Raw genomic sequence first — 24,465 nt, forward strand, 5'->3', positions numbered from 1 at the left:
TGACATTACAGTGCAGCACTAAATTAAGAAGGCAGTGTCCTAATGCAGTTTCATTACGAGTTATATGGAAAAGATAAGGGCTTAATATATTGCAGTAATGATTAAAACATTCTACAGAAGGTACTAACAATATCAGTGTTAAAAGTTAACGTGTTATTCTAAATTATATTTACATTATTTTACTTCCAAAGCATTTTCAGATTTCATAACCCCATTTGCTGATGAGGTATCCATGTTTGTTTAGTGAACAAGTCAACAATCAAGCAAGCATTTTCGTTGACTAGCTACTACGGACTTGATTGCTATGGACTATGTAGCTTTGGATCATGACTTCAGACGTCACATCCGGCTATTTAGTCAACAATCTAGTTCACTTCAGCTGAAAATGTAGCTTTGAGACACGGCCTAAATATTAACACAGTAAAGAAGTTGGAAATTTAATCAATTATTATTTTTTTTTTTTGTAAATTATGGTTTATTTAACGACACTCGAAACTGCAGAGGTTATATGAGCATTGCTAGTGTGCCGGAATTTTGTCCCACAGGAGTTCTATTACAGCCAGTAAATCTACTGACATGAACCTGTCGCATTTAAACATACTTAAATGTCATCGACCTGGCCGGGATCAAACCGCAACCTCGAGCACAGAAGGCCAGCGCTATATCGACTATGCTACCCAGCCCGACCTTAATCATTTCATGATTTACCCTTAACCATAAATAATTTATCCCATATAATTTGATTTGCAGATACAAGTGTGATTATTTCAAACAAACAATGCGATACTTTATAAATACTTCTAATGCAGTGCTGAATCTAATGAATGAATGGTTTCGTTCAAATAAATTAGCGCTTAATGTTGATAAAACCAGTGTAGTCAAATTTAGTAGGCCAACACATAATAGAGCTCAATTTTCCCGCAATATTAGATTAAATGGAATTCATCTCAAAAAATCTATAAGCACAAACTTTCTTAATTTAGAGTTGAATAATCAATTGAACTGGAAAACACACATAGAATATACTACTCCTAAATTGAGCTCTGTCTGTTTTGCATTAAGATTCTTATCTTCTATTGGCGATATAAACACACTTAAAAGTCATACTTGGCATATTTTCATTTTGTAATGAAATATGGATTAATATTCTAGACCAACTCGTCTGAAACTAAGCACATTATTGTTTTACAAAAGAAAGCTATAAGAATAATGGCTGGTGTGCATATAAGGACATAATGTAAAAATATTTTCCAAAATTTAGAAATCTTGACCTTACCTTGTGAGTAGGCTACATTCTTTCCCTAATGATGTTTTATATTAAAAACCGAGATACATTTAGTATTAATCAAGATATTCATAATTTTAATACAAGACATAAATCAGATCTCCATCTACCCTCTGTTAGTCTAAGATGTTAAAAAATGGAGTTCAGTATTCATATATTACCAGTACTGTCTTCAATGCACTGCCTAATACCTTAAAGCCTTGTAGGACTATGGCAAAAGACTTAGAACAGAATTAACCAAATTTCTACATACTCGTACCTCCTACACTAACTGAGAAATTGTTTATGCTTATAAATTGAATTATTCTACTTGATACGAATTGAACAATTTTCTGTAGTTCGACTAAAATATGCTTGTAAATTGAATTTATCTTCATTGTCGAATACCTACACTTTTTTTAGCACTTGTATAAACACTGACAATGACGGATTATACATACTGTACCCCATATATAGAAGGATGACACTGATGACAGGTGAACATTAAGATAGATAGATAGATTTATTCGTTCCATAATATTCTTACATTTGCTTCACAGCATAGAATAAAGAACATGTCCAATTTTATGTTTAACAATAAAATGCAATACATATAAAATGCAAATATGAAATATGTACAGAATTAATACCTTGATAACAATAATATTTTATACAATGTAATATGTTTACCATTTAATAGTATTATAATATTTACACAGTGCTGTGAAATGTCAAGAATTCATCTACAGAATAGAAAGTGTGAGATATTAAGTCATTTTTTAGTTTTACCTTAAATAATGCAGGGTTTTGGCTATGATTCTTAATGTCTTCAGGAAGACTATTGAACAATTTTATCGCCATGTAACGTACTCCCCTTTGAAAGCATGATAAATTTGATGATGGCGTATGAAAATCATTCCTTCTGCGGGTATTTATACTATGTATGGCTGAGTTAGTTGGAAAATTTTCTTTATTACATAAGAGGAAATTTATTGTAGAGTATATGTATTGATTTGTTAAGGTTAGAATCTCTAATTTTTTTTTTAAATAATCTACATGATTCTCTAGCCTTTGCTCTAACTGTTATTCTAATGGCTCTTTTTTGTAATAAGAATATATTTTTACTATCTACAGAATTTCCCCAAAATATTATTCCGTAGGACATAATGGAATGAAAATAGGCAAAATATATTGTCTTTAAGATACTGCTGTTTAGAAATTGTTGTAATGACCTAATTGCGAAGCATGCTGAGCTAAGTTTGGGGGTTATTTCTTTGATATGATTTTTCCAATTTATTGTATTATTAATATGCAAACCAAGAAATTTGGTTGTTGATGTTTCTAGTATAAATATCTAAATATCGTAACTATCGTAAATATCGTAACTAATATACTTAATCCTAATTTAATGATTGACTTATAATATTTTGTCAAACCTCCTTTTGCCTCAAACACAGCCTGTACCATGCAAGGCATGCTGTCTATGTGTTGCAAGCTCATATCTTCCAAGCACTGGTTGTGATGCCAGTGGTACATTACTGGTACCTTTTAATGAAATTTATATTATTAGTGGCATGGTCTTTTGTCACTTCTTTCTTCCGAAGCTTCCTAATATTCTCTGTGGGAATGAGGTTAGGAAAGTTGTCCAACCAAGCCAATATAGGTATACTAAGGTTATTCAAGAAGCTTTCGACAAACTTACCACCTTGCATAAAAAGTGGCTCTTCATTTTTGTTGAACCAATGTGGAATCAGGAAAATCTGCAGAACTTTGATGTACCGGTATCGATCTTGCCTCATTATGTCACTAATAACATAAACACTTCCCAAACCCTTACCACAAATCACAGACCAAATCATTACTGAATTTGGATGCTTGCCATTCTTCATCACACAATCTTTATTGTTTCTTTCTCAAGGCTTTTTTCTAAGAAATTGTATCTTGTTCACTTAAATTTGGAGAGCACTTTTATCACTGAAATGTACCCAAGAAAAGGATTACTGAATACAAGTTTTAAAACTAGGAAATTATTTTTTAAATTCAAGGAGAATTTGAGAAACTTACTGATCTCCAGTCCTCCATGGGGAAATGCTTGTAGTCAGTGGCGGCTCGTGGGTATTGAATTAAGGGGGGCTGCATACAAAATTAAACCAAGCAACTTACCTTATTTAAAGATTAGTTCCATGCGCCTTGTTTTGTAGGTTGCAAACTTTTGAATCATCAACTTATTAAAATCCGATATGTCGTTTAACATAGTCTTTACAATGGAAAACATAGCTAATGCGGTCAGTCTCTCTCCTCTCATCGTATTTCTGAGATAGGATTTTACTCTCTTATTGCACGAAAAAAAAGTTCTGGTTCGGAAGTTGTCATTGGTATGGTGATAGCTATGCGTAGTAGTTTCACAACTTCCGAAAATGAGGCCTGCAAGTTCTCAGATAGAAAAAACTGCAAGAGCTTGACTGCGCCACTGATATTTCTGATACAACATAGTGAGTTCCGTTTTTAGTTTGTCTTTATCGAGCATTGGGAAAAGCTTCACACACATTTAGGTCATTTTCAGGAAATGAGCTTTTGTAGCATTCAAATTTTTCTTGACACAGAAGAGAAGATAATATCAGATAATCTATGAACTGGAATCGGGTGTTAGCTTGTGTGATAATTGTTCCGCATTGTTTGTATGGCATTAACAAAGCTTGATATGCAGAGTCGACCTCGGTAGTATAGTCGGTTGCGGGTTATATCCCGGCCCAGGTCGATGGCATTTAAGTGTGTTTAAATGAAACAGGCTCATGTCAGTAGATTTACTGGCATTTAAAAGAATCCTGCGGGACGAAATTCCAGCACACCGGCGACGCTGATATAACCTCTGAAGTTGCGAGTGTAGTTAAATAAACCATAATTTAATTTTTTTATATGCAGATTTGAACCTTAGAAATATCTAACTGGTGATGTTGTAGCTGGTTATATAATATATCTACATGATACACCAATAAATGAAAAAAAAAACTGAGCTAGAGATTGAATTCAGGATCTTCAAGAGTACGCACCAGAGTGCTTACCTCATTTATTGTGATGTTAGATGCTTCAGATTCCATTATGGTTTGAAAACATTCTAGCAATGGCTCCTTCTTCTCATTAACAACATTTACTGTTCTTATTTAAAACTCCATCTTGTTGCCCCAGCTGATGGAATTGTCTTTCAAACACATTAATTTAATACAGACTATGTGGAGATCGAGAGAAGAAAGCAGGGATACTGGATATATTAGCAAAAAATATGCGAGCTTTGTAGGCTATTTTGTTTAGCAGCTCTTTCCATCATGAGATTTAACTGATGGGCACTTAATTTCACATTTCTCCTGAATTGTTAAAGTACTGAACTGAATAGAGTGTAAATACTCTAGAGAATTAAACATTATCGCACTTATTATACTCACGTTAAAGAAAATGTATTTAAAACTGCGCGCTACTGACAAACTGCTGCAAATGTTGCAGCGCCTGGAAACTCTGGATTCATGGCAAGGGGCTAACAGGGGGAGGGGTAAAACTAACGCGCAAGGCTTCCGAGACGAGACTGGCAGCTCCAGGGAAGGAAGTGGCTTCACTCTATAGTCCTTGTCTCTGGTTTCGCTCTGGCAGCACAAGGGGAGGAAGTGACTTCACTAACAATTGCGTGTATGTCAATGAGAGCGAATTGTTTTTAAAATTCGAGCCGCTAAATAGAGTCTGTATAATAAATGTATTTCACAACATAAAACGAGACAAGAACCATAAATGTCTGGGGGTGCTGCAGCTCCACAGTCCCCCTTCGAAAGCCGCCCCTGCTTGTAGTTCAACTTAACTAATTCAACAGTTCATAACATAAATACTCGTTAAAACATGACTTTCATACTCTATCGGCAAACCTATCATGCTATCAAAAAGGAGTGCATTATATGGCAGTAAAAATGTTTAATAGTCTTGCTATGGATATAAAAAAATCAAACTAAAAACGTAAGATTATTTAGGGCCAAATTAAAGAAGTGCCTTACTTCTCACGCCTTGTATTCTGTAGGTGAATTTTTGACATTCATCAACACTAAATGAATATTTATGTCTTATATTAAGTACTGGTATTGATAGTAACCCTTGTATTGTATTAGTAGTATTGTAAAACTCTTCTGTATATATTTCAACTAGACTGTGACTATAATTAAGACTTTGTATAGTACCAAGGTTCTTTTGACATGTTCCATATTCTAGCTGTGAAACGATGTACAAATACCAAACAAAAACAACAACAAATGGCTTTTAAGGAACCCAGAGGTTCATTGCCGCCCTTACATAAGCCCGCTATCGGTCCCTATCCTGAGCAAGATTAATCCAGTCTCTACCATCATATCCTGCCTCCCTCAAATCTATTTTTATATTATCCTCCCATCTACGTCTTGACCCCCGCCAAAGATCTTTTTCCCTCCGACCTCTCAACTAACACTATACCGGTATATGCATTTCTGGATTCGCCCATTATGTACGAATACCATGGAATGTTGTAGTTGTTTTTTAATGCCAGGCGTTTGACAATAAAGTCATTTGACCTCTTGCACTCCAATATTTTTCAAAGATATTATCATGACCAGCCACTGAAGCACAGATTTTGAGGTGTTCCGAATCCATTTCTCGGTTTGAGTTGCACAATGGGCAGTTAGGGGACTGATATATTCCAATTCTATGCAGGCATTTGGCCAAACAATCATGGCCTGTTGCCAATCTGAATGCAGCTACAGACGATTTTCGTGGTAAATCGCGAATTAACTGTGGATTTTGATGCAGAGAGTTCCATTTTTTCCCTTGGGATTGTGTTATCAAATTTTGTTTGTTGAAGTCTAAGTATGTAGATTTAATAAATCTTTTCACAGAGTAATCTGTAGATTTAGTAACAGGTCTGTAAGTAGCAGTGCTGCCCTTCTTTGCTAAAGCATCCGCATTCTCGTTTCCCAGGATTCCACAATGGGATGGTATCCATTGGAATACAATTCTTTTATTGAGTGATATTAATTGAGAGAGCATTTTAGTTATTTCTGCTGTTTGAGATGAAGGTGTGTGTTTAGAGACTATTGATAGAATAGCTGCCTTGGAGTCTGACAATATAACTGCATTCCTAAATTTATTGATTTTGCATAGAAGATTCCTGAGACTTTCACTTATTGCAATGATTTCACCATCAAAACTTGTTGTTCCATAGCCAAGAGATCTATAAAGTGAGAAGAGACAGCACATAACACCTGCACTGGCACCTTGTTCTCTGGAGATCAAGGAATGTAAATAAACACAATATAATACACTACTATGACACTTTTCTAACTAGTAACTTAATAGAATTTGGCACAGTGATTTTTCAGTATCTTATCTAAGTAAAGAAAATGTGAGTTTTTGATTATATGATATACAACTTATTTATTTTCTTAATTTGAATATACATCTTTTACTTTCTAAAGATATAACTTTTTTTCTAGGGTGTGAAAAAAATCTTTAAATTAGTACTTTAACTTATACGTACTAGTAACAAACGAAGGATGATTACAATTGAGCGGAAACTTGTATGTAAATGAGCACTTGAACTTTTGTTTATAGGAAAAAAATAATAAAAAAATTCATTTCTATCTATACAATGAGTAAAAGTTGCAATATTACAATAATTGCTCGTTCCTTAAAGAATATCAATAAAATAACTTTAATACAAGCTATAAATGTTATAATTTATTACTGTTTTTACTGAATATTTTTAATACAAACGTCAACACACTCATTACTGTGCCAAATTGTATCAAGTTACTTGTGTCATAGACTCATAGAAGTGAATTTTTAAATGTGATATACCGTTTGATGAGACATATCTTCTTAAAAGTTTTTAGAGTTTTAGATGATTTTAATGGAGTTCTTGTGAAACTAAGCAAATTTATGTTTATTTGAGCTTAACTATTCATATAGTTACTTACTTACTTACTGGCTTTTAAGGAACCCGGAGGTTCATTGCCGCCCTCACATAAGCCCGCCATTGATCCCTATCTTGAGCAAGATTAATCCAGTCTTTACCATCATATCCCACCTCCCTCAAAAACATTTTAATATTATCTTCCCATCTACGTCTCGGCCTCCCCAAAGGTCTTTTTCCCGCCGGCCTCCCAACCAACACTCTATATGCATTTCTGGATTCGCCCATACGTGCTATATGCCCTGCCCATCTCAAGCGTCTGGATTTAATGTTCCTAATTATGTCAGGTGAAGAATACAATGCATGCAGCTCTGCGTAGTGTAATTTTCTCCATTCCCCTTTAACTTCATCCCTCTTAGCCCCAAATATTTTCCTAAGAACCTTATTCTCAAACACCCTTAATCTCTGTTCCTCTCTCAAAGTGAGAGTCCAAGCTTCACAACCATATAGAACAACCGGTAATATAACTGTTTTATAAATTCTTTCAGATTTTTTGACAGCAGACTAGATGACAAAAGCTTCTCAACCGAATAATAACAGGCATTTCCCATATTTATTCTGCGTTTAATTTCCTCCTGAGTGTCATTTATATTTGTTACTGTTGCTCCAAGATATTTGAATTTTTCCACCTCTTCGAGGGATAAATCTCCAATTTTTATATTTCCATTTCGTACAATATTCTGGTCACGAGACACAATCATATACTTAGTCTTTTCGGGATTTACTTCCAACCCTATTCATATAGTTACATAATTTAATTTTCGTAACTCCAGTACCTTTCGTGTTAGTTGTGTGTAAGATAGAAATTAACTCCTATCTTTATTTTTTTAATTTGTTCTTAGAAGAAGCACTTCAGAAAATTAAAAGTATTAATAAAAGTTAATTTTCAGTGTATATTTGAACAAATTTAAGTTCCTAAATGCATGCAAGTTTTCCAGCATTTTAGTGCTTAAATATCCGTAATCTACTCATTAGTAATGAGAGGTTCTATAGCATAGCATACAGGTTTTAAGTGTAAATACATCTTCTTCTTCTTTTACAATTGAAATTTTCTTCCTCTGTACATTGGTCTCATCCCAGTCACCATCCTTTAATCCTCTTGCTTCTATAAAGCCAATAACACCCACTAGCTATGTTTTTTCTTAGGTCTTCCTCTTCTTTTCTTCCCAGTTGAAACCCATTGTAAACTCCTCTTTGGTAACCTGTTTGGATTCATTATTTTCACATGTCCAGGCCATTGTAATTGTTTAGTTTCCATAAATTATATAGGAGAATTTTTAAAGTTCTTCTTTTCTCTTATAATTTAATTTCTAATTTTATCTATTCAAGTATAGAGTATCATGCTGTCCTTAAAAAATCAATTTCTCTTGACTGTAATTTTGATTTTGATTTTGCATTTATTTTCCATGCTTCTGCACCATACGTTGTTAAATTTCTCACTATTGATTTATAAGTATGGAGTTTACTTTTCTTTTTTTTTTTTTAAATATTTGTTAATTCCACAAAATTTCGTCCAGCACTGCTATTGCACATCGACCCTTAATATTATTCTCTTTGTTATTGCAGAATCATTGTTTCCTCCTTTTATAATTTCTATTCCAAATATTGAATTTTATTACAAATGTCAATACATCCTTTGGCATCTTCTAATAATTTGTTTTTTACCTTTCTCATCAGTCATTATTCAATAGGCTGTGTATTGACTTTTATTAACATATTTATTTGTGAACATCATTTCTCATATTCCTTCGTCAACTTCCTTGTCATATATTCTATGTTTTTATAGTCTTCAGTCAGTAATAGGTAACTGAATATCTGTAAACTGTAATGTGTGTGTGTTATGTTGTCATTATTGCAGATGACACAAGTATGGTATAGTATAGTAAGTATAGTAATTACAGCCAATAACTCCAACACATTCCAGTCTTCAACAGAGGAAATTCTCTTCAAAATATGTGACTGGTTCTCAGTCAATAAATTAGTATTAAATTGTGACAAAATATAATTCAATTTAAATCCTGTCCAAATTCAACCTCGCAAATTTCTAGCGCAATAATTAACAATAGATCCCTATTAGAAACAACAACAACCAAATTTATTTGCTTAAAAATCGATAATGTGTTAAATTGGAAAAGTCATATTAAAGAAATTACCCCCAAACTAAATTCAGCATGTTTTGCTATTAGATCTATGCAAAAGATAGTAAATATCAATACCTTAAAACAATATACTTTGCATACTTTCACTCGGTAATGAGTTTTGGAATAATATTCTGGGGAAATTCCACAGATAGTAACAGTATATTCCTATTACAAAAAACAGCAATTAGAATAATAGTAGGTGCCAAATCTAGGGAATCTTGTAGGACTATATAAAAAAAACTACAAATAATGGCCATGGCTTGTCAGTATATCTTTTCATTAATAATCTTCCTCTTATGTAATCGTGAAAACTTTGTAACTAATTCAACAGTTCATAGCATAAATACACGTCAAAAAATGACTTTCATACTCCATCGGCAAGTCTATCGTGCTATCAAAAAGGAGTGCGTTATATGGCAGGCAAAATTTTTAATAGCCTCCCTATCGATATAAAAAATGAAACTCAAAACATAAGATTATTTAGGGCTAAATTAAAGAAGTACCTAATTTCTCACGCCTTCTATTCTGTATGTGAATTCATGACATTCAATAACGCTTCATGAAATTGGTACTAAAACTTTGTGTTGTACTAGTAGACTATATTATAAATCTCTTCTGTAGGGTATATATTTCATCTAGACTATTACTATAAATTAAGACTTTATAATAGTACCGGTATTAAGTTTTTTGACTTGTTCCATATTCTAGCTGTGAAGCAATGTATGAATACCATGGAATGTTAATAAATACAATACAAAACAATACTCCCATGTTACATAAATTTTAAAAAGTATAGGGGATAAAAGAAAAATTTTATTGTTCTAGAATTGTTACAAAACCACCAAAACAAATGTCACTTGAAGAATTATATTAATTAAAACAAGAAGTTTGCCACAAGAAACTTGAATGTAGGCCTAACACGAGATACCGGTAACTACTAAATAAGAAATATCAACAGGATATTCTACACCCTCCAAGGAAAACAGCAATAGTATTTTTTAGGTTGGAGATTGGCCACGACTGCTTGATGGAATGTCTACACAGAATGGGAGGCACGATGACTACTGGTGTAAACAAGCTGCAGCCATTTGTAAACAAGAACAAAAAACATCATCATCCACTGCAGGGAGTAGGCAATGTAACCTGATCCAATGTCACAGGTCACGCCATCTTGTCCTTGGTCTGACTAGGTGGTATCTTCTACGAGGTTTATATTCTTTAGCAATCTTAGGCAATCTGTCTTCCTCCATACGTTCTAAATAGAATTTCAAATTATTTCTTTACTCTTACATTTTTAAATTTAACATCAATACGCCATAGGAGGCTGGCCTACACTACAGCTACGATGAGATGAAATGATTAGGCCTATGGAGATTTATTGGGATGCCACAGGGGAACTGTAGCTCACCAGAGAAAACCCCTGTGTTACCTGGACCGTGGGGTTTGCCAGTACAGTAGGAGGTACACCGGGCTCCCTGAACCACCAGGACAAAACTGAAAGGGAGTAGTAGAAAACATTTATAAATGAAACATGAGATACACCTAATTAATTCACAATGCTCCATTTAATATAGTCTTCAATACTAGTTAGAGGGTTAAATTGTAACATTTATAGAGTAGTAAACCTTACCAAAAGTAGGGAAAGATATGTAAGAAAGTTAAATATATGCATTCAGGGTGCGAATTAAGATTTCTGATGTGGGAGGGGGATATAATCTAGATAGAGAATATCATACATAAAATTGTTATTATCCTCATTCGATACAGTTCAACGTTTGGTCGCACTGAGTTGCTTGTCTTGCATCTTCATAATAATAATAATAATAATAATAATAATAATAATAATAATTATAGCCTTGAGCAGGCTTAAGAGATATGATGTGTAATTTCTAAGTTACTGATTATATTATTGTCAGCGGTGATAATACATCAATTATATTATTTTCTTTGCTTACCGTACTTTATACTTTATAAAGTATACTCATATCAGGGGCGTATATTGCGGGCTACCGGGGCTACCGGCGGTAGCCCAAGGAAATTACAAAAGAAAAAGTTTATAATATAACATAATGTAATAATTTTGTATTATTAGTTTTACCATAGTAATTAAAATTAAAGTAATTGTTAGATATATTTTGTGTAATAATAGGGTCAGCAGTAGCCCAAACCCTTTAACCAGTATACGCCACTGACTCATATTAAAACAATAAAATTATATTTTGTGAGGGGGATAGAAGTTATCTCTGACAGGGATGTTAATATGAAATTATTAGAAGGGAATAACTTTCCAACAAGGGGGGGGGGAAATCCCCCCATCCCCTCCCGTTAATTCGCACCCTGTATGCATCATTGAAAGGAACAGAGTTAACACAGAAACAGAGATGAACTGAATAATCTTAATTGATGTAGCATTATCTCTCATACTTGCATTATATTCATTATGCCTCATGCATTTTATTTATGTCATACATATTCAGACAATGATGAGTAATAATACTTCACAACTTTATTGTTATAGTACGTATTAATTAATTGATATTAATTATTGTGTAGCATACCTATATATTTATGTTAAAGCGCTTAATATTTTAATAATATATAGTTTTTACAGTATCAGTGATTTTTACTAACTGGTATTTAACTTGTTTTTCGGTTTTTAAGGGGTTAAATTGGCGATATATTTAATTAAAAAGAAATAGGTGTATTTACTTAGGAAATCTGGCATGTTTTCACACAGATTTTGTTTTGTTTTTCATGGAATCGTATTGCAGAGCTTTGTGTGATTGCAATTGACGCTTCCTTATCTATATTTTTTAATACCGCTAGAGTTACAGCTTATTAAAAATGTGTCTAGTTTAATTTATATTAGAAATAACATTTATCGTGGCAGAATCTATGGATTCAAACGTCCCGTACAGGTGCGCCACTCCTAGGGTGTTTGCGGTATTCGAGGACTGGTGGGAATGATTTCCGTGCGCAGAAAGATGCGCAAGGCGCAGTGCAGTGGAAGTTTCAGTTAGCGACATCTTGTGGCACAGTAGAATTTAGCTTGTGAAATCTGTGGTTTTCTCGAACATCCGATGTTTATGGTGTAGTATAATTGTCAGAAAACTGTAAAATGTCATCAAACAATACGAAGCTTTCCACCACGGAGCGGGTTATCAAAAGTGAGTGTTATGATATACATATAAAAGTGGGATGGTACATTTCTCTTGTACGGGATTGATTTTCTCAGTCGCCATTTCTATCGATTACCTGACGAATATTATTGTAATAATTTTGATAAATTGCTACTGAATGCTCAAATGAAGTTCAAATTGATGCTATATTTCTTTGTATGATGCGTACGAATAATGTTCTCTGCCTCATGTAACTAAAATATGCTTGTTCCTCGCCCATGTCGTCTGCTGGAAGTTGGGTTATTAAGATGTTGACGTTTTTGACAGTATTAATTTTTATTAGCTCTTTATGAATATGCTGTGATAGTGTGCGTGATAGCCAATTTTATCGTATGTTCAAATGCCTCGCCGTATTATTTCCCCTTATTAATACATAGTTTTAACGGGAAGTTTTGCACCAGCGAAATATATCAATGTTTACAATCTTCGATCATGTTGACATGCTATCAGGATTACATATGAATTGACTTGACAGAATAAAATAATTTTGAAGTATTTTCCATAAGTTATACTAGAATAAAATGCAAAACTATGCACATATTTTCGACTGTTAACACTTGTAATAGAGAGTAGTATGGTGACTTATTTGCCCTTGTATCAGACGCACTTCCATAATGCTGGGTACTCCCACATTATAAGATTGTGGTCAGATTTGTTTGACGGCCTGAGCAATATTTGAGTTGTTGGTGCAGATACATTGTAGAATTAGGTCACTTTTATAAAATAAATAAAACTATACAAATGACAGCTTTGTATTGTAAGCTAAGATTACTTACGCTGAAAGTTGCAGTTATTATAGTCAATTGTCTGTTTTTGAGATAAGGGGTTGTATTTTATACGTGTTTTAAATTGTATTTTCGAGTTTTTAATAACCCTTCCTTTTGCTAGTCGTACGATAATTGCATTATTAAAATTTTTGCGAATCTATAGTAGGCATATATTGTGTTTGTAAACAACTGCGTTTTGCTATAACCTTGAATTTTATTAATACGTATTAGGCCTAAATAATTGTGTCGATTAGTTCAAATGGTAGGATTCAAAACAAGAGTTTACAGTCTTACATATGCTATGCTTATTATTGATTAGTTCATAACTTTCAGTGCTACTTGATGATCATTGAACATGCATGCTGGATACTTGTCAGCATTATAAAAGTGAACGAATGTTATACATTAGCCTACTATCTACTTATGAAATTTGCAGAAACATGCATAATTGATTCTTGCAGATTCCAAATAGCCCATTTATAATTGGGCTGTTTATTAAAGCAAAGAAACATGTCAATTTGATTTGTAACTAAATTATAGGGTAATTATAATTTTTTCTTCAGATTTTGTTTTTCTATTCTTAAGCTAAAAATAAAGTGAAATATTTAGATCATCATTGTGGTTATAAGCATCAAGCCTACTGTAATTAATTAGGTGATCCATATTTTGTATATATATAGAACGTAGTTAAAGACGTTTACAAATAGAAATGGGAATTAAGCAAATTATGTATCCATTTATGGTTAGCAAATTATGTGGTGTTGTGAAAAGTAATATTGAGATTTCTTAATTTGTATAATTAAAATTCAAGTTATATTTTATTAAGATGATAATTCTAGAACAAGTGGTCGTAACTGGGGCACAGACATATCTCGGAAGGTCATCAAGGTGACTAGAAAAGTATACATCTCGTGCTTTCATAACCTAGGCATTTCATAACTGCCGTATAGATATTAATTTGTTTAAGGTGTTAATATTTTTAACAAGTGCCGGTACAATTAAAATTATAATACGTGCAAATAGTTTATAGACAGGGCGTTAACCCTTAAAGTTTGTGTTTAGGTCAGTGAAACAGACGACCTGGATTCTCATTTTTTGCTTGGAAGGTGTGGGCCAGATGTTTATGCAAACAAATGATAGACGAGTCATGAAAGTTAAAATCAGAATAGAGGAGTTAAAAAATGCTGATTCAGAATTAATATACCGGGTACTGTAACTGCTACGCTGATGGGAATTAATTTTGAATATTTTTAGTTCTTATAATTTATTATCGTGATACCGGTACCGTAATATGTTATGATAATTTTATCGTATTATTATGTAGATAAAGACATTCTAAAATAAATGTTTAAAATACTGTATTGCCTTTGTAAGCCTATTTCAGATTGTAGACTCAAGTTAAATTTAAGTAAGGTGAAAAAAAAAATCACAGCAACTTGTGGTTTTAAAAGGCAGAAGAAACCGCGTTTTTTTTTAAATAAAATATAGACGTTTGACTTGCCCTTCAATTAATCTTAACTTCTGTTGTGATGTACCGTAACTTAAATGAGGCCTATTCTTTTCTTGGCCTAGTATATAGTCATATTTAGATACTTAAAATTAAAGTTAATATTTTCTAATTTTATTGCCATCTCCATTTATGAAAATAAAGTTCATTTCATAAATTTGTATACACCTCCCTAGTTTTAAGTACCGGTATGTTATATATTTTAATAATATTAGATAGTCATTTAAAGCTAGGTATACAAGTCAGATCGAAAATATGCGTAGGGCTACATTGTTCTTTCAAGGAACTCAAAATAATCTTCGAGTGCCTTCTTGATAACATTACAGCCTTGTAAATAAGACAGATGTGTAACATCTTGTCATCTTATCTCATAGAGATGCCATTTCCTTTCGTGTTGTCATTTAATTACTATACAGTCCATTGCTGTAATTATAACATCTGGTCTTTGATTTTAGCAAATAAATCGTAGCCTTTAGCATATGGTCCTTATTAATTAGTCACAGTGAAGTGTTTTTGATATTCGATTGGTATTCGAAACTGAAAAATAAATCGTAATTTTATTGATCAGTGGGAGTAGTCACAACTGGTTGCTGTTTTCCACTTAGAATGTCTTGCCAAGTCAAGCTAGGGGAAGGATAGGTCGTTATCTTTGTAAATCAATCATTTTGAAATAGCCTACTCCTTTCTAAAAGACTGAAACTTCAGATTGTACTTTTTGGCATCGTGTTTATATATTGCAAACCGTTCGGTCAACTATGTTTGAGAGATGTTTATTTCATTATGTCATTTCGCTATGCAAAGGGGAGTAATCGGTTAATCATAACGATGGCTGAGAAGTGATACTTCGTATCTACAAAAAATGATCACTTAGTTAACTACATTATTATTTATATTAACTACGTTATTATTATTATTATTTCAAAATTGGAAAGTTAACTAATATTTTGCCCTCGAGTAGAAAATCTTACAAAACAGAAATATAAGTAGGCCTATGTAAAAATTAGTCTATTTTGGGAAAACTTAATTTTTAAAACAATTGTTTCATTCATATGCAAATTTACAGATACGCAGTATCATTTCTAAGCCATCAATAAGTAATCCACTTTTTTTTAAAGTCACATAGGCTAACATATTTTCTTTTAATTCAGACGCGCGTCTTCCGTAATTTTCATGATTATTTCTTCATTTTTTTCGTCTCGTGAATTCTTAAAATAATTTAGTGATAGAGTCAATGAATAACCAATCCATAACCGAAATTACTCATTTACAGTTTCATTATTATTTCTGAATTATGAAAATTTGTCCTTTCCTTTCTTCTCTTCCTTGTTAGATCTCTGGGGATAATTTTAATAGTATCTTTTAATTTTATTTAAATATTGTATTTCATAGATCTTACATCGGTATTGTAGCTTTGAGATATGGGACAAACAAAAATGTATAGGAGAAGTATACAAATGTATAATTATTAAATGAGATTAATTTAACTTATAAAGCATAAACAGTTCATCAGTTGAGTAGAAAGTATGAATGTGAAGAACTTTTGTTAATTCTGTTCTAAATTTTTTCTCTTGATCTTTCAAAGCTTTAAGATAATAAATAGTGCATTGATAGTGAACATCATTTTTATAACAGCCAAGACTAACAGAGGGTATAAATGGAGATCTGATTTGTTTCTTACAGGCTCTACTAAAATTTTGAATGTTCTGGATTAGTACTAAAATTATGTCTTTTTTTTTTTAACATAAAACATTTTCAGGAATAGAATTTATTCACAAGGTAAGGTCAAGATTTTTAAATTTCGAAAAAAAAAAATTACAGGTTTCTTTTTATAAAACAAATGAACGTTATCCCTTTCGTCTCTGATAAATTTAGATTAGTACAATTGAGTTGAAACGTTTTTTTATATTCCACTGGCATTCAGAACGTTTGTAATCTGGACAGTCAAAGTAACGATTAATTTTATTGATATGTTATTGTGTTTGTTTAGTCAACTGTTCGAATACAGGTCTGAACCTCACAAGTGATACCAATAAGGCACCACTTATAAGGCAACTAGGCCAGGAGATAATGAGGTAGGGTGGCCAGTTCTACATATTACTCTAATTAGATTTCAGAGCATACAAACAATTGTTCTTCCTCTGACACATAATCGTCAAGTGAGATGTACTGCCTGATAATAGATGTACATATCAGCCAGAATCTCAGTTTACTTATTTATTTTTTTCCTTGATGAATCAGTTGCTTGTTCGAGTAAAAGTATGAGATAACCCATAACCGAAATGTGATATTTTACTTTTGTTGGAGTGCTTTTGTCAAATTTTCATTGTTGCTTTTGTCAAATTTTCATTGTTGCTTTTTTAATTGGGAAAATTTGTGAGATACCAAAGAATATATGAAAGCCCCTCCTGTTTTTCATTTGTCTAGTTTTCGTTTTCAATTTCCTCTTTCAGTTATTATACAAGGGTTAGAGGAGGAGTTCCCAAACTTTGAGTGTCACGGCTCCCTTAAAGATCATACCGTTACTTCATTTTTGTGAATTTCCTAGTATGTTTTGCATAATCTAGACTGGTTAACATGTTCTATACTGTATAGGCCTATTAAATATTTATGTAATTATGCTAAATTGAACATTCTTATTGAATTGATAGTGATATTAAATTTCAGTTTAATTTTTTAATATAGATACTAGTATATAATGTTCTGCCAAATGACAGGTCTTCCACTGCAAACCTAGCATTCTCCAATCTTCTTCTTAGTCTCTGCCTATGATGTCGTCAATCAGCTGATATCTTCTTCTGCCCCCACTCCTTCTCCCATTCACCATTCCTTCCAGTGCATCCTTTAGTAGGCAGTTTATTCTCAGCCAGTGACCCAACCAACTCATTTTTTTAATATAATCTGAAAATATATGAACATAAAGTTGCTATTTTTTACTATTGTATCATGCCATTGGTGTTAAAATGAAACTAGATTTTTAGACTTACAATAAGATTGTCAATGGGATTGTTGATGTTGCTTTGCAGCTCTCAGTTTTGCAAAGTCTGGCTCAAATTTTGTAGATACTGTACTCAAAATCGCAGACATTAACTTTACTTCTTCTTCAATAAAACTAGAGCAGAAAATGTACTAATATGTTTAAGTAAGACTTGTATTGCAATTCGGGAAACATCAGGATGCATGGTCATGTAGGGTATCCAACAAAAATTGTAGCATTGTCGTCGTAGAAAACTCGATTCTTTAGCTCGAATCAAAAGGTAATGCATACAACAAAAATTGTAGCATGGTCGTCGTAGAAAACTCGATTCTTTAGCTCGAATCAAAAGGTAATGCATTCAACAAAAATTGCAACATTGTCGTCGTTGAAAAATCGATTCTTTAGCTCGAATGAGAAGGTAATGCATATAACAAAAATTGTAGCATGGTTGTCGTAGAAAACTCGATTCTTTAGCTCGAATCAGAAGGTAATGCATTCAACAAAAATTGCAGCATAGTCGTAGTAGAAAACTTGATTCTTTAGCTCGAATCAGAAGGTAATGCATTCAACAAAAATTGTAGCATGGTTGTCGTAGAAAACTCGATTCTTTAGCTCGAATGAGAAGGTAATGCATATAACAAAAATTGTAGCATGGTTGTCGTAGAAAACTCGATTCTTTAGCTCGAATCAAAAGGTAATGCATACAACAAAAATTGTAGCATTGTCGTCGTAGAAAACTTGATTCTTTAGCTCGAATCAAAAGGTAATGCATTCAACAAAAATTGCAACATTGTCGTCGTTGAAAAATCGATTCTTTAGCTCGAATGAGAAGGTAATGCATATAACAAAAATTGTAGCATGGTTGTCGTAGAAAACTCGATTCTTTAGCTCGAATCAAAAGGTAATGCATACAACAAAAATTGTAGCATTGTCGTCGTAGAAAACTTGATTCTTTAGCTCGAATCAAAAGGTAATGCATTCAACAAAAATTGCAACATTGTCGTCGTTGAAAAATCGATTCTTTAGCTCGAATGAGAAGGTAATGCATATAACAAAAATTGTAGCATGGTTGTCGTAGAAAACTCGATTCTTTAGCTCGAATCAAAAGGTAATGCATACAACAAAAATTGTAGCATTGTCGTCGTAGAAAACTTGATTCTTTAGCTCGAATCAAAAGGTAATGCATTCAACAAAAATTGCAACATTGTCGTCGTTGAAAAATCGATTCTTTAGCTCGAATGAGAAGGTAATGCATATAACAAAAATTGTAGCATGGTTGTCGTAGAAAACTCGATTCTTTAGCTCGAATCAAAAGGTAATGCATACAACAAAAATTGTAGCATGGTCGTCGTAGAAAACTCGATTCTTTAGCTCGAATCAGAAGGTAATGCATTCAACAAAAATTGCAGCATGGTCGTCTTAGAAAACTCGATTCTTTAGCTCGAATGAGAAGGTAATGCATTCAACAAAAATTGCAGCATGGTCGTCGCAGAAAAATCGATTCTTTCGCTCGAATGAGAAGGTAATGCATTCAACAAAAATTGCAGCATAGTCGTAGTAGAAAACTTGATTCTTTAGCTCGAATCAGAAGGTAATACATTCAACAAAAATTGCAGCATGGTCGTCTTAGAAAACTCGATTCTTTAACTCGAATGAGAAGGTAATGCATTCAACAAAAATTGCAGCATGGTCGTCGTAGAAAAATCGATTCTTTCGCTCGAATGAGAAGGTAATATATTCAACAAAAATTGCAGCATGGCCGTCGTAGAAAACTCGATTCTTTAACTCGAATCAGAAGGTAATGCATACAACAAAAATTGTAGCATGGTCGTAGTAGAAAACTTGATTCTTTAGCTCGAATGAGAAGGTAATGCATTCAACAAAAGTGCACTATGATCGTCGCAGAAAACTCGATTCCCTAGCTCGAATCAGAAGATAATTCTAACAGCTGCTCCCCTTTGATGGACAAATTATTTTTTGCCACTAAATTGAGATTTCTCGGTCTCTGATCGGGTCAGAAACCCCGATATAACTGATATTTAACCCTTGCGGTGAATTTCAGTGAAGTACGGAGAGCCTAATTAGTCAAATCCATTCTCTTCACCTCCACGCTGGGGTCCCTGGGATCTTATTAAGATGCGAAAGAGAGAGTGGTGTGCGGAAAGCAACGGAAAGCTACCGCATTTATCTTTCCCAAGAAAAACTTGGGTGAAGAAAGAATGATGCTGAAACTGATAAGGAAGAGGAAAAGGAATTGGTTGGGTCACTGGCTGAGAAGAAACTGCCTCTTAAAGAATGCACTTTAAGGAATGGTGAACGAGAGAAGATTTCAGGGTAAAAGAAGATGATGATAGACGACATTAAGATAATATATGGATCATATGAAGAAACAAAGAGGAAGGCAGAAAATAGGAAACATTGGAGAAAGCTGGGTTTGCAGTGAAAAACCTGCCCTCGGGCAGAACACTAAATGAATGAATGAATGAAGAATGTTTTTTCACCCAAATGTTTCTTTTTCATTGCAGAAAGGAACATATTCTCTTAATTTTATTGCTAAGGAATCAGTATATTAATTTATTTTATAATGGTATGGGACGAGAGTTCACCAAAATTATTTTGTTGCTAAAAGTCGCTGAGAAGAACAATTGAACCGAATTCTCAAGTGTCACTCTGTTGCTTGAATTTTTTATTGGATTATTTTACGACGCTTTATCAACTGTAATGGTTATGTAGCATCTGAGTGAAATGAAGGTGATAATGCCAGCGAAACGAGTCCAGAGTCCAGGTTCGAAAGTTATCCAGCATTTACTTTCAATGAGTTGAGGGAAAACCTCAGAAAAAATCACAACCAGGTAACTTGTTCCATCCAGGATTTGAACCCTGGCCCGTTCATTTCACGGTTAGACATGGTAATCGTTACTCCACAACGCAGTGGACTGCTTCAGTCTTAACCTAAATGGTAAATGCTGTTAAAGTTGGAATCTAAAGACTGAAATTTAAAGCATTAAAAGCGCTAAAGATGACATACTAAGGCACTCATGTCAATTGATGCCCATAGGAGCAAGCGCGCGCTTTAGAGCCCAGGAGAGCCTGAGCGCTTTACAGCGGAAAAGAAAGAGACAGACGAAAGAGGTAGTACATGCAGCTTGATCGAGCTATATTCAGGGATGGCCAGCACTGATTCAATAGATGAAGGGAAGAGAACTTATTACAACTGTATCCATGGTAATTTTTAGATTTGTCTGAGAAGTATAAGTGCATTATAAGAATGTAAGTTTTAATTTTAATGCTCATTTTTCACAAGTTTGATTTTTTTATTCAAAAGAAATATTTTCTCAACTTTTATTTATAGAAAAGTGAAATTTTCAGGTATAGGCCTATTTATTTAGTAGCCTTACAGAATGTTTTCGTAAATCTAATACCGTAAATACGTATTACTGAAGATAGTGTATTGAAAATTTTGAAAATATTCGCATGGAAATTGTTTGTAAGGAAATGAATTAACAAAGCAACTACTGTTACATCATAAGCAAAAGATACGTGCCCATGTGTTGTAAAAATATCAGCTCTATAGCTTCAGCACTTTTCGAGAAAATAATTTAATATTCTGATGATAGGAAGTTGCTCACCAATATCTCCTTAAAAGCATAATGCAATAAGAGTTTTGTTATGGAATATTAGCTACACTTAAACCATATACAGCACCTAGATAACTTTGCTTTGTACTGTATATTGTTTTGATTAGTTTATTGATTACTTTTATAAGGCTAAAGGTACCATGTCATACCCAATCTCTTTTTGGGTGGGGGGGATATCACTGTCTTTATGAATGATGTGTTTCATCCATTTAGTACAGTATAGTTGTACTACTATGGAATTTATGTGACTATTCCTTCTTAACTCTTTATTATGTTATTAAGATTTAAAACACAACTGCAACATTAAGAAATTGATATTAGTACTTATATTTTACAGACAATATAGATAATATCAAACAGAAAGAAGCCATATAAAAATAACGACATAAAATTTCACGTTCCGTTTGAAGTTTGTACACTACTGTTTTCGTAATCCAACAGGCTGCTTATTCATATACACAACCCTTCCTCTTTCCATACTTAGCGCTTGATGCCCGCGCACGACGTCAAGGTCAGAAAAATGCGCTTGCTTTGACATCACTGTACTAAGGCATGCAACCCAAGAGAAATCACTCAAACGATCTTGTTCCTGTTAAACTCTGTGTCTCAATAGCCTGAGGTAAAATTTTCCAATAAGCTCAGAAAAATCAGAGGACATGATAAAATTACCATTTGAACACAATTATACGAACCGCTTTTAAGTCAAAGGAAATGCGGGCTACAGTTTGGGAACCGCTGACCAAGAGCTTCAGTAGAGGATACTCACCTCAACTCTTCCTTTCTCGTACAGTTATTACAATTTTGAAGCTAGTTAAGTTCACAAAGAATAATTTATGTTTAATTTTTCCAATAGCTCATCCTTAGACATTCTCCTTGGTTGATGATAGTTCAACATGGCTTTAAAGATTGTGCTGAATTTCGTCTTTCAAGATGATTTATTTGGCCAGTGGCTTAGCTCAGACGATAGCGCGGAGTTATGCTCGTGCTCGGGTTTGATTTGCTTCTGGGCTGATTATCTGGTTGGTTTTTTTCCGAGGTTTTCCCCAGCCGTGAGACGAATGTTAGGTAATGTAAAGCGAATCTTCGGTCTCATCTCGCCAAATACCATCTTGCTATCACCAATTCCATCGAACTAAATAACATAGTAGTTGATACAGCATCGTTAAATAACCAAGTAAAAAATGATTTATTCTGCCTTACATATTTTAAACTTTAGTTGCAGTATCTAACTTCTTTGTTGCTAGCCAAAAAGGAGCGATGATCATTGGTGTTGCTGCCACCTCAAAACCTTAGTAATACTTAAACTACGGTACAGAATTTCCCCTGTCAGCTGGAATGACTATAGTGCCTTGATTTGGCACCCAGAGCCTTTCTGTAAAAGTAACATGTATCATTCGAAGGAGTTTAGATACAAGCGGATGTAAATTGAACTTCATAATTCCATGCACACATTTTCAATTGACATGGCTAAAATATGCTACTTTTATCGTCCTAGGACGTGACAAACTCTAACTCTTAAATGATTGAACATACTCATAAAACTGCTCAGTTTAAGTAAAAACTTAAAACTTCGGAAATTTTAAAGAGCAGTTTTATTATATAAAATTTGTATTTTTCGCAAATGAATTTTATATTGAAAGTCACTTTTTTGTTGTAATCTAGGCTATTCGTTGGTTGCAGCTTGTTGTTACAGGATGTAAAGAGATCAGAGTATATTGAGAGAGATAAGAATTAAAATGAATTTAAGGACAATCCATTGATCTGGTTTATACTGGCTCATAGCAGAGTATCAACGCTGTGTTTATTATTGACATTAACCTCATCTAGTCTTCATAAAATTGTTAAATTCCTCAGTTTATTCATTATTTTTCATTGTCCAAATTCTGATCTTTGTAGGTATTAATAACAGCTCGAATTTTTCTATAGTGTCATATTGTGAAATACCGGGGGTGTAGTCCACACCTGTAGAGTAACGGTTAGCGCGTCTGGCCGCGAAACCAGATAAAGCCTGTTCACAATAAACCGGAAACTAGAATCGGAACGAAAACGAAAACTGTAAAATTGTTAAAACGTATACATTTAAATGTAAGCATTCACAATTAACGAAAAGCTTGCCGGAGCCCGAGATCGGGAACGGAGAGTTGGCCAAGTTTCAACTTTGGCGTTCACGTTTCCGATCACAGCCCACTAGATTCATTCTATTGCCATCTAAAAGCTATTTTGTCGTCATATATTTTGTAGCAAGAAGACCGTGACAAACCTACGCATTATTTTGTTCTGTGCTGTGCATTATGCAGCAAGTTTTATTTGATGAGATTCTAATATTGAGTGTTGAAGAAAATCCTCACGTTTACGATAAGCCTCGTGTAAAGATGAGAAAATGAAGGAGAATAGGTGGCTTTCAATAGCTGCATCTTTGAACACCGATCGTAAGTGAATCATATTTTATACTGTATTGGTTGTATTACCATACACACTACATATTCATGCTTCAATTCAATAATTACTGTTGTGTTCATTTTTGTTCTATTACAAATGTTGTAGACTTAAAATAGGTTGCGATAATAAAGATGCATGGGCATATTTATAGTACTGTACCTAATGAAATGTTTCAGTTGAAATTTCGAAGTTGGTTAACCTGTGTTTATGTTGGCTGCCTTGTACTCACGAGAGAACGCCATTGGTCAATTATACACAAATATCATCATAATGCGTAATATCGACTTTACATATCCTTATTGACATGCATATCGATATGCATAGTCGTCTACGTTCTCTGTTTATTGTGAATAAAAAATTTTCATATTCACGTCCTCTGCTTCTCGTTTTCATTCTGGTTCTTGTTCCCGGTTTATTGTGAACCAGCCTTAACCTGAGTTCGATTCCCGGTCGGGACATGTTACCAGGTTGAGGTTTTTTCCGGGGTCTTCCCTCAACCTAATATGAGCAAATGCTGGATGACTTTCGGTGCTCGACCTCGGACTGATTTCACCGGCATTATCACCTTTATCTCATTCA

General features: G+C 33.6%; 1 protein-coding gene across 3 annotated transcripts in view; it reads left to right on the forward strand.

Moving 5' to 3' along the window:
* Window positions 1-12,373: 12,373 nt before the first annotated feature.
* LOC138698530 (serine/threonine-protein phosphatase 2B catalytic subunit 3-like) overlaps window positions 12,374-24,465 on the forward strand; it is an 805,310-nt gene continuing 793,218 nt past the window's right edge. For all 3 annotated transcript variants that reach the window (XM_069824525.1, XM_069824526.1, XM_069824527.1), the window contains exon 1: window positions 12,374-12,549. In XM_069824525.1, coding sequence (XP_069680626.1) covers window positions 12,501-12,549 — 49 coding nt within the window. In that variant the 5' untranslated portion in view covers window positions 12,374-12,500. The remainder of the gene's footprint in view (window positions 12,550-24,465) is intronic.

The sequence above is a fragment of the Periplaneta americana genome, chromosome 4 (assembly GCF_040183065.1).
Source record: "Periplaneta americana isolate PAMFEO1 chromosome 4, P.americana_PAMFEO1_priV1, whole genome shotgun sequence".
Lineage (NCBI taxonomy): Eukaryota > Metazoa > Arthropoda > Insecta > Blattodea > Blattidae > Periplaneta > Periplaneta americana.